Genomic DNA, 18322 nt, shown 5'->3' on the forward strand with positions numbered 1-18322 from the left:
AATGAAAGCTTAGTATTTCTTAGGTTATTAGGTTAATTAATTAATTCAACCAACATTGTTGAGTAGATACTTGAGAGATACCTCACAATCCATCAGGGCATTTTATGGGATATTCCTTTAATGGTTTTGTTGCCATCATTAATTATTATTTATTTATTTTAAAAATATTTTTTAGTTGTTGATGGACCTTTATTTTATTTGCTTATTCATATGTGGTGCTGGGAATCAAACCTACTGTCTCACATGTATGATGCAAATGCTCTACACTGAGCTACAACTCCAGCCCCCATCATTAGTTATTATACATATTTAATTGTTATTAATGCATTCAAAACTGGATTAGTTATTATAACAGTTTAATTGAAAGAGCATTTCCCTTCCCCCATTGTTATGGGCTAATTAGAATCAATAACAATACAATCAAAACAGCTTAACAAATTGTCCTCATGTTTTTTGTTTTGGTTGTTTCACGTGTGGACTGCAATAGAGACAGGGATTAAACAGCATTCATGGCAGGATAAACAGCACTCTGGCAGGGCAGTTAGTGTAAGAAAAAGCACAATCAAAGTCCTACATGTGTTGGAAATGATACACAGAAAAATAATGTTATCCCCAAGTGGAAGAAACTATCTGTGAGGAAGGAAAGGGGAAAAGGTGATAATGTTTGGAAATGTTTTTTAGAGTAGTAACTAAGTGGTAGTGTAAAGGTTAGTGCTAATTATTTCCTTTATTTATTTTTCAAAAAGCATTAGGTTTTCTGATTTTTCTCAGAAACTAGTCCTACTTCAAGTACATAAGGCATAGGAATAGGGAAGAAGATTGCCCAGAGCAGTTAGCTATGGTTTCTCCTGTTCTAACTATGTACTAGACAGGTCTTGTTCTATCCAGGTCTGAGGGTGCTTTATGTTTGTGTTTCAGTAGCTCTGCAGCTTGCTAGTTGCTGCTCTCTTGACATATTAATAGTATATAGCCAAACCATTATCTATCCCAGTCTGATTTCAATTTTAAACTTAGTATTGTTTGGGAATATACTTTTGTTTTTGCCTGTTGAACAACCATCTTTAATTTTGGTGCTTTATTTTATTATTTTTAATAGAGCATTATAGTTATACATAATAGTTTGATTTATTTTGACAAATTCATGTATGCATGGAATTTGATTTTAATCCTTTCTTCCCTCCCTTTCCTTTCCCTGTCCTCCTCCCCCTATTCTCTTTACTTTATTGATCTTCCTTGTGCATGTTTATTTATTTATATTTGATTGGTACTTTCTACATATACAAAAAAGTGAAATTTTCCGTGGCACATTTACATATGTATTTAACATGATTTTGTTAAATTCATTCCCTTTATTCTCCCCTTCCTTCTTGATTTCCTTTTTCTATTCCACTGATTTTCCCCTATATACTTATGATATTTGATAATCTCTTCTCCACCATCTTTTTTATTTTGTTCTAGCTTCTACATGGAAGAGAAAACATTTGTTGGTGATTTATTTTAAAAGGTCTAGCTTAAAAATTGAAACATGAAATTCAAACTAAAAGAATTTTTAATCTTATATTCTAAAGATAATTTTTGTCTGCACTGTAGAATTCTACTATTAATGTAATCTGCTCTTAGAAAACCATGGCTTGTAAGGGAGAAAAAAAGGATGTTGTTTACCGCATGGATTTTATATGTGTAGTAAAATAGCATTGTTAGAATTTTAAAGACCAAAACTAAATGTACATAGATGTTTTAATACCACTGTTAAAGACGAAAACCTGGATTTGCTTTATAGGTTGTGGCTAAATCAGATTTTTTTTTTTTAATGGAAATATTGTTTGGAGTTACTCTGCTTTTGGCTGATTTGATCCGTTGCATTCTCAGATGTGTGCTAGAATGACATAAACTGCTGTTAACCATAGCAGTTAACATTTTGGGGATTGCTGATTTTGTGCTATGTATGTACAAAAGTGCTTTATGTAGGTTATTTTTTTATATGATATTCACAATTATTCTACTTCTAAGCAAACTAAGGTACAGTGAGATTAAGTTATTAAAGGCCACATAGTAAATGGGGGACTGGATAAGAATATGTAATGTGACCTGCTCCCGCCCCCCACTTTTTTGTACCAGGGATTAAACCAAGGGGTACTTAGCCACTGAACCACATCCGCAGCCGTTTTTATTTTTAATTTTGAAACTGGATCTCGCCAAGATACTTAGGGCCTTGCAGCATTGCTGAGGTTGGCTTTGAAGTTGTGATACTTGTGCCTTAGCTTCCCAAGCCACCGGGATTACAGGAGTGTGCCACTATGCCCAGCATGGCTCTTTATTTAAACAATTACTTTGTGCCAGTTTGGTTGTCACTGGCCACATTTGACAATTAAAATTAAATTATATTAAGTTTTTTGTCCTTTAGTTGCACTAGCTGCGTGAACAATTGCTCAGTGGCAACAGTATTTAGTGCAGATATATAAAATGTCTACATAATTGCAGAATGTCCTGTTGTGTAGTGCTGCTCTATATTACATTATTAGGTCAGGACAATTTGGTAAATTTTGATAATTTGAGAGACTCTAAGATTGATACAAAATGAAATACATAGTTTTATGACATTTTAAAAATAATAATTACATGCCAGGCACAGTGGTGAACACCTGTAATCCCAGCGGCTTCAGAAGCTTGAGGCAGGAGGATCACGAGTTCAAAGCCAGCCTCAGCAATGATGAGGTACTAGGCAACTCAGTGAGACTCTATCTCTAAATAAAATACAAAATAGATCTGGGGATGTGGCTCAGTGGTTGAGTGCCCCTGAATTCAATCCTCAGTACACCCCTGAATAATAATTGCATAATTTTTTAAAGTTTCTACCAGCTCTGTGATTCTGTTGTAGAAAAAGTATATTTGTTTGAGATAACTGCATAGATAAAATTTATCAGTATCTTCTAGGTACTTGTGCAATTAAAATACAGGATTAAATATATTAATACAGTGCACAAGATAATAAATTATTAAGACCATGAAATAATGTCTTATGTTTTTAATGTTTTAAATTCTGCATCCTTTTAGTAGTAGGTTATAATATTATTTTTAATTTGGTATGTATTCATTTTACAGTTGGGCATGAGCCTGAACATTGGTCTGTCTACAGAAGATACCTTGAATTCTATGTACTTGAATCAAAGCTAACAGAATTTCATGGTTGGTTGATCTTTTTTTTATATAAAACTTTATAGCATTAGCTTTCTTAAAAGCTGTTGTACCAGATTATTTTTTAAAATTTATTTTAAGCAGTGATGCCAAAGAAACAGTAACAGTTGTATACACTTTTATTGGCAATAGGAATATACTGTTTTTATCTTTTTTTTGTTTATTTACATTTTTTTTGCAATGCACATTGACTGCATTTTTAATAACAAAATTAAATTTTAAAAAAGATTATTGTTCTTCATACTTTAGAAAAGATCCTCTATCCAGTATTTTTCTTTTGTTTCTCTTGATGTGGCAGAGAATTTCAGAGTTACTTTCCTTTTTACTACCATCTTCCTAGTAAACATGTTTGCTAAGAATTCTGGGAAATGTTCTGATTTATCTCTTAAATTTAGATGAGGAAACAAAGTTTATGTTTTTTTTTTCCCCCCCCTTTTAAGGTTAGATCTGTTGGAAAAGGCAACAAGCATTTTTCTTTTTTGGCCTTACTCTTACCTATTTATTTCAGTTAATATTAGGATATATTTAAGAATATTTCAATATTTCATTTTGTATATGACTTGGTGAGTTTGTGTTCTTAAACTTTTTTTTTTTTTTTTTTTTTTTTAGAAAAGCTTTGGGAAGTGTGCCTTGATATATATCCTAATTCAGATTGCTTCTGAATTGAGAAGGGCAAGGGACCTTTTTTTAATCCTCTAGAGGAACAAAGCCCATGGTTAGGTGATTATCATAGGAATATAAAGAATACAAAGTCCCACCCCATAGTTTTTGCCCAGATTTTGAGTTTGTTCCTGTCTTCAAATGGCTTTCTGTTTTCTCTCATTCTTGTCTGTTCTTTCTCTGAGAACTTTTCTTTTTTGTTTAAGACTGTGAGAAGGTCATTAATCTCTGTACTTTAAGCTCCTGAATCATTCAAAACTGGCTGGATTCCCAACATAATTGTTATTTTTTGTTACTTAAATTTCTGAAGTTGTCTCTATTTAAGAAAGCACATCCATGGCTTTTAAATATTGTTTTTAAGCTTATGTAACATTGGCAAAATGCTCCCAGTTTGTTTTTCCCCACTTGAGAGATTTCTTTTGTGAGATTTTGTCTACTAGAATTCTACCAATTTCCAAATAATCTCATGGTTACTTTTACCAGTATAGACTAAAAATTCATTGTCAGTGAAAAGTGGTGGTTACTAGAAAGTGATATTCAAATATCCATAGACTCAAGTTCTTTGGTCTGAACTTCTGACTTGAAATTTTCTGATTATGTGAAGATTATTTAAAAGACAGTGTCACACCTCTGCAAGGCAATGTTGTGAATCTAAATTTGCCCTAGTAAACTTTTTAATTTAATTTTTGAAATAATAGTAGAACAGAATAAGAACTTTAATATCTACAAATTTCAGGCACATTTCCTGATGCCCAGCTTCCTTCCAAGAGGATCATTGGCCCCAAAAATTATGAATTCTTAAAGTCAAAGAGAGAAGAGTTTCAGGAATATCTCCAGGTATAGCACCAACTGTATTATTTAACTTAAGACATTGCTAATCATAACATTCTCTAATTGTCTCTTTTTTTCTTGTACATACATACTTTGTTCAACAAATACCTGTCCATGTAAAGTTAAAAAATTCCTTTATTTAAAAATTTTTTCCATGTGAATTTTAAAATGAATTTTTGCCAAGAGTATATACTTTTTTTAATTGATTTTTTAAAATGGATGACCAATTAAATACCAGATATTTTCTTCAAGAGGACAAATCTTAAATTTTAAACTAATTAAAACATGGTATGGAAAGTTTAAAAATAGAAAGAAAAAATTTTGTTTTAAAAGAGTAAGTGCATTCTAAGAATACTGAGTAGTTTTTTTTATTATATATTCTGTTTGATTTTGTGTGTAGTGCTTTCTGAATTTTGTAATCTTCCTTGCCATTTTATTCCTTAGTCCCTTTGTTTTTGCAGCTTATATATGTTTATTCAATTTCCTCTGCCATTCACTACTTGAATCCCTTTTTTCTTGTGTGTGTATATTGTATGGCAGTGTACTTGGGATATTATTTTAGTGGGTGGTATGGTTAACTTAAAAGTTTTTGATTTTGAGATATCTGGTTCTCCAAAATTAATTGTCATATTTCTTTAATCCAGATCATAAAACCAAGGAGAGGCTATTTTTATTGGTTTAAAAAAGGTGTCTGTTATATGGGCATGGGATATCATTTATCATTTTTCTTAAGTACTAGATTAGTTAAATTGTCTTACCTTCTAACCAAAAGAAAATATTTTTAAGTAAAAAGTTTTCAGTGGTATATTATCTTCATTTTATTTCTCGTATTTTAACTTCTTTCAACTCAAAGTATTTTCTGTATAATTTTTTGGTTGTGTTAATAGTGAAATATGAAATAGCTATTAATTGTTGCAAGGATGTTTGGATACAGCAGAATGTGTTTTTCCATTATTTGAACCATTTAAGTGCCTCATTCTAGAAGAAATATTTTCTGGTAAAAAGATCTGAAGTTAAGAGTTTGCTGTATTGGTATTTTGTTTATGTAGATTTCTGCTCATGAAGTTTTGTAGCTGTTTTATAGTTGCAAAACTGAATATTAGGTAAGACTGGGTCATTTATGGCTTTAGAAAGTCAGTTTATCTTGATAGAAAATAGTGTTGCAAGAACATACTACAGATTTCCAAGTTTTTTTTTTTTTTCACATTTCCACATATAGTTTTCTTGAAAACCCTTCATGCTGACTTCTTTTAATTATCAAGGAAGTTGTGTGAAATTGTAGCATTCACTGTATAGTTGAGAATCTGAGAAATAATATTAACTAATGTTTAATCTTACTTCTTGTATATCAGATACTGTGTTAAATACTTTATGTAACAAGAATATAAAGTAAGTCATCTTGTTATTCCCATTTTAAAATTTAGAAAGCTTGACTCTTACACAACATAGGAACTTTTCTAGGGTCATCTAGACAGCAAATAGAAGAGTCTGTTATGTGTCTGACAATAGGGCTGAGATCTTATCTACTCTGCTATACTATTCCCTCTATAAATACAGTTATTTTGTTACTATTTGAATATAAAATTGCTTTTAGTGATTTTAAAGTTGTTTTTTGTATTTTAAAAATCATTTCAATACACCTTTGATGCCCTTCTAGATTTCTCATCTGGTCTTTTCCTTTTTTTCTTTTTTGTTCATTTTGCTTATTTAAGAAACTTTTGCAGCATCCAGAACTGAGCAATAGTCAACTTCTGGCAGACTTTCTCTCCCCTAATGGTGGGGAAACACAATTTCTCGATAAGATACTACCAGATGTAAATCTTGGTAAGTCAGTTGAAAGAAATATAAACTGCAAAGAAAAGAATCAATATTTTTAGATTAATTTTGCAAATTAGTTTATATGGTATGACCTGTGTATTTCATTGTCTTTAATTTTGTAGTTAGAGGTGAATTTCTGATTAGGACTTCAATCTGTCTGTTTTGTTTGTTAGTATTGAAACAGTCTTTTCTAACTATATGTTTCATCACAAAAAATTTTTATTAGCTAATGTATTTTTGCCTTTGTTTTCTAAGTTTAAATGAAGTCATATGCTGTATAACAGTGTTTTACTCAGTGATAGGCTGCACATATGATGTTGGTCCTGTAAGATGATATTGTCTAGTGACTTTATAGCTGTCTTAGTTTGTGGAAGTGCACTCTGTGATGTTCAACAACAACAAATCACCTACCAACACATTTCTCAGAATGCACCTGTTTTGTTAAGTGACACATGATATGAAAAGTTGAGATGCTACTTTCAGCGTATATGAATGTGTCTTTAGTATATTTTGGGTGAATGGCTGTGGTATTTGAAACTTTTCATGAAACATCTTGAAAAAGACAATCTCTTAACATTTTACATAGTTTAAGACTTGGTGGCTTTTTCCTTTATCTTTTAAATTTTATCATGTCTTTCCTTATTATGTATTTTAAAGCATTATTAATATTCCTTAAAGCCTAATTTTCTGTAACTTGTAGTAGTAATTCAGATAAGTGTTGTATAAGTAAGTTAAATTTATTAATCTTAATGAATTCTAGCAAGTCATTATACAGAACTTCTATCCATTAATTTTTTAAATTTATTTATTCTAATTTGTTATATATGACAGCAGAATGCATTTCCATTCATAATACACATATAGAACACAATTTTTCATGTCTCTGATTGTACACAAAGTAGAGTCACACCATTCATGTCTTCATTCATGTACTTGGGGGTAATGATGTCCATCTCATTCCACCGTCTTCCCTACTCCTGTGCCCCCTCCTTTCCCTTCCCTCCCCTCTACTCTATCTAAAGTTCCTCCATTCCTCCCATATTCCCCATCCCCATCCCCATTATGGATCTGCATCCTCATATCAGATAAAACGTTTGACATTTGGCTTTTGGGGATTGGCTTACTTCATTTAGCATTATATTCTCCAACTCCATCCATTTACCTGCAAATGCCATGATTTTATTCTCTTTTAATGCTGAGTAATATTCCATTGTGTATATACCACATTTTATTATTATTATATGATTTAGATCAGTTCCACAGTTTAACTATTATGAATTGTGCTGCTATAAACATTGATGTTGCTATGTCCCTGTAGTATGCTGTTTTTAAGTTCTTTGGGTATAAACTGAGGAGTGGGATAGCTGGGTCAAATGGTGGTTCCATTCCCAGTTCCATTCCCAGTATGGAGTCTTCATACTGCTTTCCATATTGGCTGCACCAATTTGGAGTCCCACCAGCAATGTATGAGTGTGCCTTTCTCCCCACATCCTCACCAACACTTATTGTTGTTTGTATTCTTAATAGTTGCCATTCTGACTGAAGTGAGATAAAATCTTAGAGTAGTTTTGATTTGCATTTCTCTAATTGCTAAAGATATTGAACATTTTTTCATATATTTGTTGATTGATTGTATATCCTGAGACATGTCTGTTCAGTTCCTTGGCCCATTTATTGATTGGGTTATTTGGGGTTTTTTTGGTGTTAAGATTTTTGAGTTCTTTTTATATCCTAGAGATTAGTGCTCTATCTGATGTGTGTGTGGTAAAAATTTGTTCCCATTATGTGTGCTCTCTATTCATCTCACTGATTGTTTCCTTTGCTGAAAAGAAGCTTTAAATCTGTCCCATTTATTGATTCTTGATTTTATTTTTTGTACTATAGGAGACTATAAGGAAGTCAGGGCCTAATCCAACATGATAAAGATTTGGTCCTACTTTTTCCTCTGTTAGGCTCAGGGTCTCTGGTTTAATTCTAGGTCCTTGATCCACTTTGTTGGAACATGAAGTGTTTTGAACATGAAGGGGTATTGTATTTTGTCATATGCTTTTTCTGCATTTGAGTTTTGTGCATGGTGAGAGATAGGGATTTAATTTCATTTTGTTGCATATGGATTTCCAGTTTTCCCAGCACTATTTGTTGACGAGGCTGTCCTTTCTCCAGTATATGTTTTTGGCACCTTTGTCTAATATGAGATAACCGTATTTATATGGGTTTGTCTCTGTGTCCTCTAATCTGTACCAGTGGTCTACCAGTCTATTTTGGTGCCCATACCATGCTGTTTTTGTTACTGTTGCTCTGTAGTATAGTTTAAGGTCTGGTACAGTGATAACAGCTACTTCACTCTTCTTGCTAAGGATTGCTTTAGCTATTCTGGGTCTCTTATTTTTTCAGATGAATTTCATGACTGCTTTTTCTATTTCTATGAGGAGTGAGGATTTTGATTGGAATTGCATTAAATTTGTATAGTGCTTTTTGTAGTATGGTCATTTTGACAATATTAATTCTGCCCATCCAAGAACAAGAGAGATCTTTCCATCTTCTAAGTTCTTGTTTAATTTATTTCTTCAGTGTTCTGTAATTTTCACTGTAGAGGTCTTTCACCTCTTTCGTTAAATTGATTTCCAAGGTTTTTTTTGGTTGTTGTTGTTTGTTTGTTTGTTTTTTTAATTTGAGATTCTTGTAAATGGCGTAGTTTTCCTAGTTTCTATTTCAAAGGATTTTTCACTGATATACAGAAATACCTTTGAATTTATAGGTGTTGATTTTTGTATCCTGTTACTTTGCCAAATTCATTTGTTAGTTATAGAAATTTTCTGGTGGAATTTTTTGGATCTTCTAGATATAGAATCATATTGTTAGCAAATAGTGATAATTTGAATTCTCCCTTTCCTTTCTGTATCCCTTTAATTTCTTTTGTCTGTCTAATTGCTCTGGCTGGAGTTTCAAGAACTATGTTAAATAGAAGTGGTGAGAGAGGGCATCTATGTCTTGTTTCAATTTTTAGAGGGAATATTTTCAATTTTTCTCCATTTAGAATGATGTTGGCCTGGGGCTTAGCATAGATAGCTTTTACAATGTTGAGATATGTTTCTGTTATCCCTAATTTTTCTAGTGTTTTGAACATGAAAATGTGCTGTATTTTGTCAAATGTTTTTTCTGCATCTATTGAAATGATCATATGATTCTTTAGGTCTATCGATGTGATGAAATATTTATTGAATATTGTTGAACCAACCTTGCATCCCTGAGATGAATCCCACTTGATCATGTTGCACTATCTTTTTGATATGTTTTTATATTCAGTTTGCCAGAATTATTCAGAATTTTTGCACCTATGTTTATTTAGAGGTATTGGTCTGAAGTTTTCTCTCTTTGATGTGTCTTTGTCTGGTTTTGGAATCAGGGTGATATTGGCCTCATAGAATGAGTTTGGAAGTTTTCCCTCTTTTTCTATTTCTTGAAATATTTTGAGAAGTATTGGTATTAGTTCTTCTTAGAAGGTTTTGTAGAACTCAGCTGTTTAAATCCATCCGGTCTTTGGCTTTTCTTGGTTGGTAGGCTTCTGATGGCATCTTCTGTTTCATTGCTTGAAATTGATCTATTTATCTTGTGTATATCATTCTGATCACTGAGGACAAATCATATGACTCTAGAAGTTTGTTGATGTCTTCAATATTTTGTATTTTATTGGAGTACAAATTTTCAAAATGATTTCTAATTATCTTCTATATTTCTGTAGTGTCTGTCATGATATTTCCTTTTTCATCACATATTTTAGTAACTTTCTCCTCTTCGTTAGCATCACTTAGGGTTTATCAGTTTTATTTATTTTTTCAAAGAACGAACTTTTTGTTCTGTCAATTTTTTAAATTCTTTCTTTTTTTTTTCAATTTGTTATTTCAGTTATTTCCTGTCTTCTACTTTTGGTGTTAATTTTTTCTTCCTTTTCTTGGGCTTTGAGATGTAATGTTAGGTTATTTATTTTTTGACTTTTTCTTCTTCTTAAGGAACGAACTCCATGCAATGAACTTTCCTCTTAGTACTGCCTTCATAGTGTCCCAGAGATTTCGATATGTTGTATCAGTGTTTTCATTTATCTCTAAGAATTTTTTAATCATCTCTTTTGCAACCCATTGTTCATTCAATAGTATATTTAGTCTCCACTTGTTGGAGTAGCTTCTCTTTTTAATTTTATCATTGATTTCTAATTTCATTCTGTTATGAGCTGATAGAATGCAGGGTAGTATCTCTATTTTTGTTTGTTTGTTTGTTTGTATTTGTTAAGAGTTGTTTTGTGACATAATATGTGGTCTATTTTAGAAAAGGATCCATGTGCTGCTGAGAAGAAAATGTATTCACTCATTGATGGATGAAATATTCTATATGTCTGTTAAGTCTAAGTTATTGATTATGTTATTGACTTCTATAATTTCTTTGTTCAGCTTTTTTTTTAAATACCTTTATTCTATTTATTCATTTGTATGTGGTGCTGAGGCTCGAACTCAGGGCCTCTTATGGGCTAGGCAAGCGCTCTACTGCTGAGTCCCTCTTTGTTCAGCTTTTGTTTGGATATTTACTAAGTGGTGAAAGAAGTCTGTTAAAGTCACCCAGAATTATTGTGTTGTGATCTATTGGACTCTTGAACTTGAAAAGAATTTGTTTGGTTTGATGAACATAGATGCTCCATTGTTTGGGGGATATATATTTATAAATGTTATAGCTTTTTATTTATGGTTCCATTAAGCAATATCAAATGTCTTTCTTTATCCCTTTTATTAACTTTGGTTGAAGTCTGCTTTATTTGATGTGAGGATGGAAACCCCTGCTTGTTTCTGCAGTCCATGTGAGTGGTATGTTTTTTCCCAATCTTTCACCTTCAGTCTGTGGACACCTTTTCCTATGAGATGAGTCTCTTGAATGCAGCATATTGTTGGGTCCTTTTAAAAAAAAAAAAAAAATCCAGTCTGCCAGTCTGTATCTTTTGATTGGTGAGTTTAGGCCATTAACATTCAAGGTTATTATTGAGACATGATTTGTATTCCCCATCATATTTTTTTTTTTTATTTTTGGTAATTAACTTGACTTTGTTTCTCCTTTGGTTAGTATTTCCTTTAATGTAATACCTCCCTTTGCTGATTTTCATCATTGTTTTTCATTTCCTTTTCTTGGAATATTTTGCCGAGGATGTTCTTTAGTGCAGACTTTCTAATTGTAAGTTCTTTTAAGTTTTGTTTATCATGGAAGGTTTTTATTTCACCATCAAATCTAAAGCTTAATTTTGCAGGACATAAGCTTCTTAGTTGGCATCCATTTCCTTTTAGAGCTTGGTATACGTTGTACCAGGATCTTCTAGCTTTCAGGGTCTGGGTTCAAAAATCTGCAGCTATCCTAATTGGTTTCCCACCATATGTAATCAGATTCCTTTCTTTTGTGTCTTTTAAAATTCTGTTCTTGTTCTGTATGCTAGGCATTTCATTATAATGTGCCTTGGTGTGGATCTGTTGTAGTTTTGTACATTTGGTGCCTTGTAAGCCTTTTGTATTTGATTTTCAAATTTATTCTTTATGTTTGGAAAATTTTCTGATATTATTTCATCGACTGGATTATTCATTCCTTTGGTTTAGAACTCTATGCCCTTCTCCATCCCAATAATTCTTTTTTTTTGGGGGGGGGGGAATGATTTTTTTTTATTTTCTCAGGAAAAAAAAACCAGAAGTTAGGGAAACACACTACATTTTACAACCCACATTGATTTGTAGTTGGTCCCAATTCTTCCTGGAACAGCTGTCAAAAACACTGTTTAACCAGAACCAAAGTGTTCACCCCACAGAATGTACATGGACACCACTAGAGGACTGCATGTTTTTCCCTGAGAGAAGCAGAAAACAAACAGAAGTCGCTGAGAAAGCCATTTCAAGCAGCTCCTCCCTTTTCCATTCTGGAGGATTTGCCTGAACTATGCAGCTAGTCAGCACTTGGACCACGTGCCTCTTCTCCCTATAAACCAATTGTTCCCCCTCTTCCCAAACCATTTGGGCTCTCTAACCCTTCAGTGTTCTGGACCCCAAATACCAACTAAGATCCAGTCTACGTACGTTTCAGCAGTCACGCCTAGTGAATTGGGAAGTGGTGCTTCTAAACACCAATTTATGTCTATGCCTTATTTCCACAACTGGATTTGGGGAGACAGTCCTTTTAGTCACCTAAACCAGATCTTAAGATTAATTAAAAACCACATAAAGTGCTTTTAGGTCCTTAGAGATAGACATGATATAAATAATTGGCTTATGATCAAGAACGATAAATACATAGGTAAAAATAGCTCTAGCAAGATGACCTTATGGCTCTGGAGATGGGCAGGCAAGGCAATTCTTCCCCATTACATTCTTAGTCATTTTATTCATACCTATTTTTATCTGGAGTCCACAGACTAAAGGTCATGTTTTGGAGCTCAAGCTTTCAAATGACCCTTGTTACAACAGCTTTCTTCAGTTTACCACTAGCTTTTATAAAGACTCTTTGAGGTTGTTTTAACAGAGCTCACTTCTTCAGGTAAAATTTAAGTGAGCTTACTCATATACAAAGGGGACTTCAGAAAGCCAATGTAAAATGATGTTCTCCTGAAAATTCTTAAAAGGACTTTTGAAACCTTTTCCCCCACAGAACAGGTTTAAAGCAACTGAAAAGTTATCAATCCAAGAAAAAGAGACTTCCTCCCACCACCATTGACTTATTGTTCCAGCACCCATCACTACCTCTCAACAGGATAAAATCCATAAAAGATGAAGATCTGCTGACTCTTGGGGGAAGGTGGGGGGCATTAGGGAGGAAAGGGGTCACTCAGGTGCATAGTGCTGAAAATTAACAGGTCTAGTAAAATTCAGGGATGGCGGGGTAAAGATGCAGACATTGATATAAATATCTGAAGAGGGAGTAGAACAAGCAGCATATATTTCAACAAAGGACAGGAAGTAAATGTGTTCAGTACAACATCAGATTTGAAATCAACAGAGATGACAATGGAAAAATTCAAAACAAAGAAATAGAAAAGAAAAGAATAGTATTTCTTTTATTGATGTATGAGGCTTAAAACTGTGTTTGAACAAGCAAGCCCCATAATAGCACCAAAGTTAAGACTCTAGCCTGCTTTTCCAAGCCATCATTTTGTAACTTATTAGGCAAACAAGGGATCAAATGTCTTTCATCCACCCGATGTTATCTTTTTATAAACAATGCTAACAAGTCCCACTTGGAACAGCTGAAAATCTTTCAGTAAAAGCTTTAAAGATGAGCTCATTCACTCAGTCTAAATTTTACCAGTTAAATTAGGTCAAATGTAAGGAACTCAAATGATTAGTTGCCTAATCAGAGCCCATTATTTTTAAATCACTAGCCTACTCCCCCCACCCCTAAAAACAACCTCTCAAAACTCCACTTAGACTCAATTATTGAAAACCCATACATAACCAAGTGAAAGGATTAATTTTCATTCGACAACTTCTTAATCCCAGGTTTTCAAATAAAAACCTATCTAAGGAATACTTACCAATACCAGATTGGAAAATTAAAGCCTACATAGTTATAAATCAGATTTGTCCCACTACAACCAGGTTGCATACAATTACAAATTGGTTCTGTATATACTCTAGAACTGACCTGGAGAAAGTTTAGAATAGAAAAGCTGTAAGAAGAAATAGATTCCTAACTACAGAAGTTACAATTTTCAAAATTTAAATTCAAGACTTTTCTCCCTTTATGTTCACAGAAATATTTTCTCTGTAAAAATATACATATTTTTACAGACAAATACATTGACAAGCTGTTTCTGTCCTAAAAAATGAGAATATCCCACATTTGTAACTAAATGAGCCTTAAGTCAAGTATTCATGGCCATTACTATGCTAATGAGACTCATTCAAATCAAGCCAAAGTAGAACAGGCATAAAAGTCTGAACACTTGGATCTTCTATTCAAGAAAATATACCCGGGAAAGCTAATCACAGAGGAAAAGCTTCCCTTCACTGTTGCACAGTAATGAGGCTTCTAGTCATAGCTCAATTACTTGTAGCTTAAATTTTTCTTTACAGATCACTGGCATCGCTAGTATTTCTCTTTTCACACTATGGGAAATTAATGAATTCGGCGGGCATATTTAATGAATTTTATGACTAGTCTGGCTACTGACCTCTCTTCTGGTTCTAGACAAGGAAATTAGTTTTTCCATTAAATCTAACAGTCCTCCTCTGTGGCCTCCCAGTTTGCTTGGTGCTGAAAGTGAACTTTGCTTCTTTCATACAGTGAATTCTTCAAAGGGGACTACTTTTCCTATGTATTTATTCTTGTTGGACATAATCCTCTTGCCACTTGCTTTCTGGCTAGGTTGCTAGAGTGACACTCTTGGAGGTTACAGCCTGGGCAGCTTGAAGTCCAACTTCCATAAATACATTTGATTTCCCAGAAGTTTTGGTGGCTGGAGTTGGTTAACAGTCAACTATTGCAATTACAAGGCTATCTTATTAGATACGCCAAACCAGCTCCTACGCCAGCATCACCTGCAAAAGCCAGCAGCACATTTCTGATGCTGCCTTCTAGGTCCTCTACATGGAAGAACTCCACAAACCCATCCCAGCCTCTTTGTTTGACCAGCCAGTCCCGTTTTGTCCTTAGGAGCACGTCTGTGATACTTTCTGCTAAGGGTTCAATGCAGCTTTCTTGGTTTATGCTCTTCAAGTGTTTGGCCACAAAGGCACCAAAAGAAATGAGAGTCACAATCCTGCCCCAGTTTGTTACTCCGTCACTGAAAACATGGACCATCACGCGAGACAGAGACTTGACATCATCCTCGTTTTTGATGTCCAGCTTCCGAAGCATGCCTTGGAAGGCCGTGGCTTGGAAACATGCCTTGGAAGGCCGTGGTTGCGCTGCACTCCGTCGCCGACCCGCCGCAAGGTCTCCAGCGCCTTCCTGCTGGCGGCCCCCAACCCGCGCAGCGGCTTCGCGTCGTTGGCACCGGTGGTCTGCTCGCGGAGGTACAGCGAGATGATCTCCAGCAACTGCCGGTACAGCTCCTCCTCCTCCTCCTCTATGGGCGTCGTCGTCGAGGGCAACGACCCGTCTGCGCCGGGCTCTTGGCAGCCTCCCCAACCAGCTCCAGCAAGGGCAGGACCGCCGGCCGCTTCCCGAGGAACTCGGGCTCGTAGCCGTCCAGCTCCTCTTCTGGCGACATGGCGGCGGCGGGGGCTTCCATCTTCTCAGGCCCCAATAATTCTTAAATATGGTCTTTTTATGTTATCCCATAATTCTTGAATACTCTGTTCATAGTTTCTTACCATCTTCTCTGTGTGGTCAACATTCTTTTCAAGAGTATATATTTTGTCTTCATTGTCTGAGGTTCTGTCTTGCAAGTGATCTAATCTGTTGGTGATGCTTTCTATTGAGCTTTTAATTTGGTTTCTTGTTTATTTCATTTCGAGAATTTCTGTTTTTTTTTTTTCCAGAAACTTTATCTCCTTATTGAAGTTATCTTTTGCTTTCTGTATTTGCTTATGTAACTCTTTATCGAAATGATCTTTTGATGCCTTTACTCACTTTCTTATATCATCCTTTAATTCACAGAACATTTTAATTATGTACTTCTTGAATTCCTTCTTTGTAATTTCTTCTGTTGGCTGGCCATGGATTCTAATAATGTAGTATCTTGTTTTGTTGGGGGCACTTTCTTCCCTTGTTTTTTGATGTTCTTCGTGTGTTTTCCTTTCTAACACTGCAGATCCGAGTTTTTACTGTATAGGCTTATGGTGTCCCTGTAGGATTCCAATACCTCTCCTTTAAGGGGGAAGACAATGTGAACAGATTACAAAACAAATAATATACAGCCTTAAACCAAATAGCTGCTATGAAGATGTTTACAGTTTTGTCACGATATACAGAATTGGCAAGTTCAGTTAATATTTCCAGTATAAACAGTAGGTTTGCAAAAGGGTCTACAGTTTCTGATGGTGGACAAAGAACTGGGTGTGAGGTGTAGAGACGCTGAGGGGATAGGAGGTGAGGATATAGAATTACTAGATCTTAGAAAGTATGAAAGAGGAATCTAAAGTAGTTGGTTAGTAGGCAGGAGAAGAGAGAGAAAGTGATTTTGAGTAGACAGGTAACTGGGAAAGACAGTAGAGTTCAAAAACCAAACATAAATATTAGTACAAAACCAAACATAAATATTAAAAAAAGTAAAAAATGTAAAAATAGGATATACAACAACACTGTAATATACTATTCAGACATCCCAGTTCTTAGTAGCCTAATTCATGAAAAGTGCTTCATTTCACAAATGTTGGGGATGTGAGGGCAGGAGAAAAGAGAGAGAGAAAATAAATAAATTAAAAATCTCGAAGAAAGATACAAGGATTGTTTTTGTTGGGGATCAGTATCTTTCCAGCTTCCTTTCTTATCTAGTAGGTGGGGTTGTCTCTTGTTTTCTGGTATCTCTACACTCAGAATGATAAAGGTTATTAGGGTGGAAGGGTTAGTCCAAGGATCTCCTTTGGGGCATGCTCCAGTGATGTGGGTGCCTGGTCTTACCTCCTTATATCCTCTGTAGACCTTGCAATTCCTGGTCTCCAGTTTAGTCACTAAACTGTATCTCACTCATCCCCTCCCTTTCTACTTCCCAATCAGGAATCTTTTTCTCAGGAGGTCTTGTGGGCTGCTCTTTTTCTCAGGAGGTCTTGTGGGCTGCGCTCTGGGGGCTGTGGACCTGTCAGGGAGAGCCGTTTTATCTTGGGCAGTTCTGGACTGGGTTTTGTGAACTGGGCAGCATAGCCACAGGACTATGCCTGGTTAGCGGCTGCCAGGAGAGCAGGGAGTTGGGGACTTTTGGTACCTTGATATTGCTTCTGAGCTCCGGCTGGTGTTCCAAGCTGGGAGTTTCCCCAACTAAAGATGGTGACAAATGTGTCTCAAGATGGAGGCGGCTGCTTTCAGTGATGGGATGTCTGGTGGGGTGAGGTCAGGCTGTGATCTTGATTAGCGTGTTCAGAGTTCAGATCCAGCTCTGTGGCGTGTAGTATTGTGGCTTGCAGCTAACTCTGGACCCAGTGCATTGTCCTGAGGTGCAGGCTACCATGAGTTGAGGAGTGTTGCTGCGGTTGCAGCGTCCCAAGATGGAGGTGACTGGAGGACTACCCACTATGGTAGATGGGAGTGCACATGGGAATGACGGCAGGAATTCCTGCGTGTGGGCAGTGGCTGAGTGTCCTGCATGGGAGCAGTGGTTGGGATTCCTACTGGGGTAGGCAGCCAGGAGTCCTGCACGCAGGTGCCAATAATGGTGGTCCTATTCAGGCACTCAGAGGACCTGTGTGTCTATCCATGTTTTTTTTCTCTCTGTGTGTGTGTGTGTGTGTATGTGTGTGTGATGCTAGGGATCAAATCCAGGGCCTTATGTGTGCGTGGCAAGTGCACTATCAAGTGAGCTATATCCCCAGCCTCTCTATACATTAATTTTATTTAATCCCCAGCCTCTCTATACATTAATTTTATTTAAAGTTTAATTAGTTATTAACTGGATAACTCTGACATGAAAGGTACATAAGGAATAGTCTATGTGGAAACATTTCAGATTTCAAATTTGCTTTGAGTTTTCATTAATAACTTAGGAAGACAATTTAAAGGATGAATACAATATTGACCTTTAGTTTCAAAATAATTTTTTAAAATTTAATTTTATTTTTTTACACAAATGGAGCACAACTTTTCATTTCTCTAGAGTCACACCATTCATGCAATCATACCCATTCATAGGGTAATAATGTTCATC

At 35.1% G+C, this 18322-nt stretch overlaps 1 protein-coding gene and 1 pseudogene across 4 annotated transcripts in view; one reads left to right on the top strand and one right to left on the bottom strand.

The window, feature by feature from the left end:
- The window catches only part of Snx14 (sorting nexin 14), a 96560-nt gene that overhangs the window by 58523 nt on the left and 19715 nt on the right, over positions 1-18322 (top strand). For all 4 annotated transcript variants that reach the window (XM_076858447.2, XM_076858449.2, XM_076858448.2 and 1 more), the window contains 3 exons: positions 3103-3186; positions 4592-4692; positions 6399-6510. In XM_076858447.2, the coding sequence (XP_076714562.1) occupies positions 3103-3186; positions 4592-4692; positions 6399-6510 (297 nt within the window). The remainder of the gene's footprint in view (positions 1-3102; positions 3187-4591; positions 4693-6398; positions 6511-18322) is intronic.
- LOC143401684 (induced myeloid leukemia cell differentiation protein Mcl-1 homolog pseudogene) lies at positions 14502-16183 on the bottom strand (annotated as a pseudogene).

The sequence above is a fragment of the Callospermophilus lateralis genome, chromosome 6 (assembly GCF_048772815.1).
Source record: "Callospermophilus lateralis isolate mCalLat2 chromosome 6, mCalLat2.hap1, whole genome shotgun sequence".
Classification (NCBI taxonomy): Eukaryota; Metazoa; Chordata; class Mammalia; order Rodentia; family Sciuridae; genus Callospermophilus; species Callospermophilus lateralis.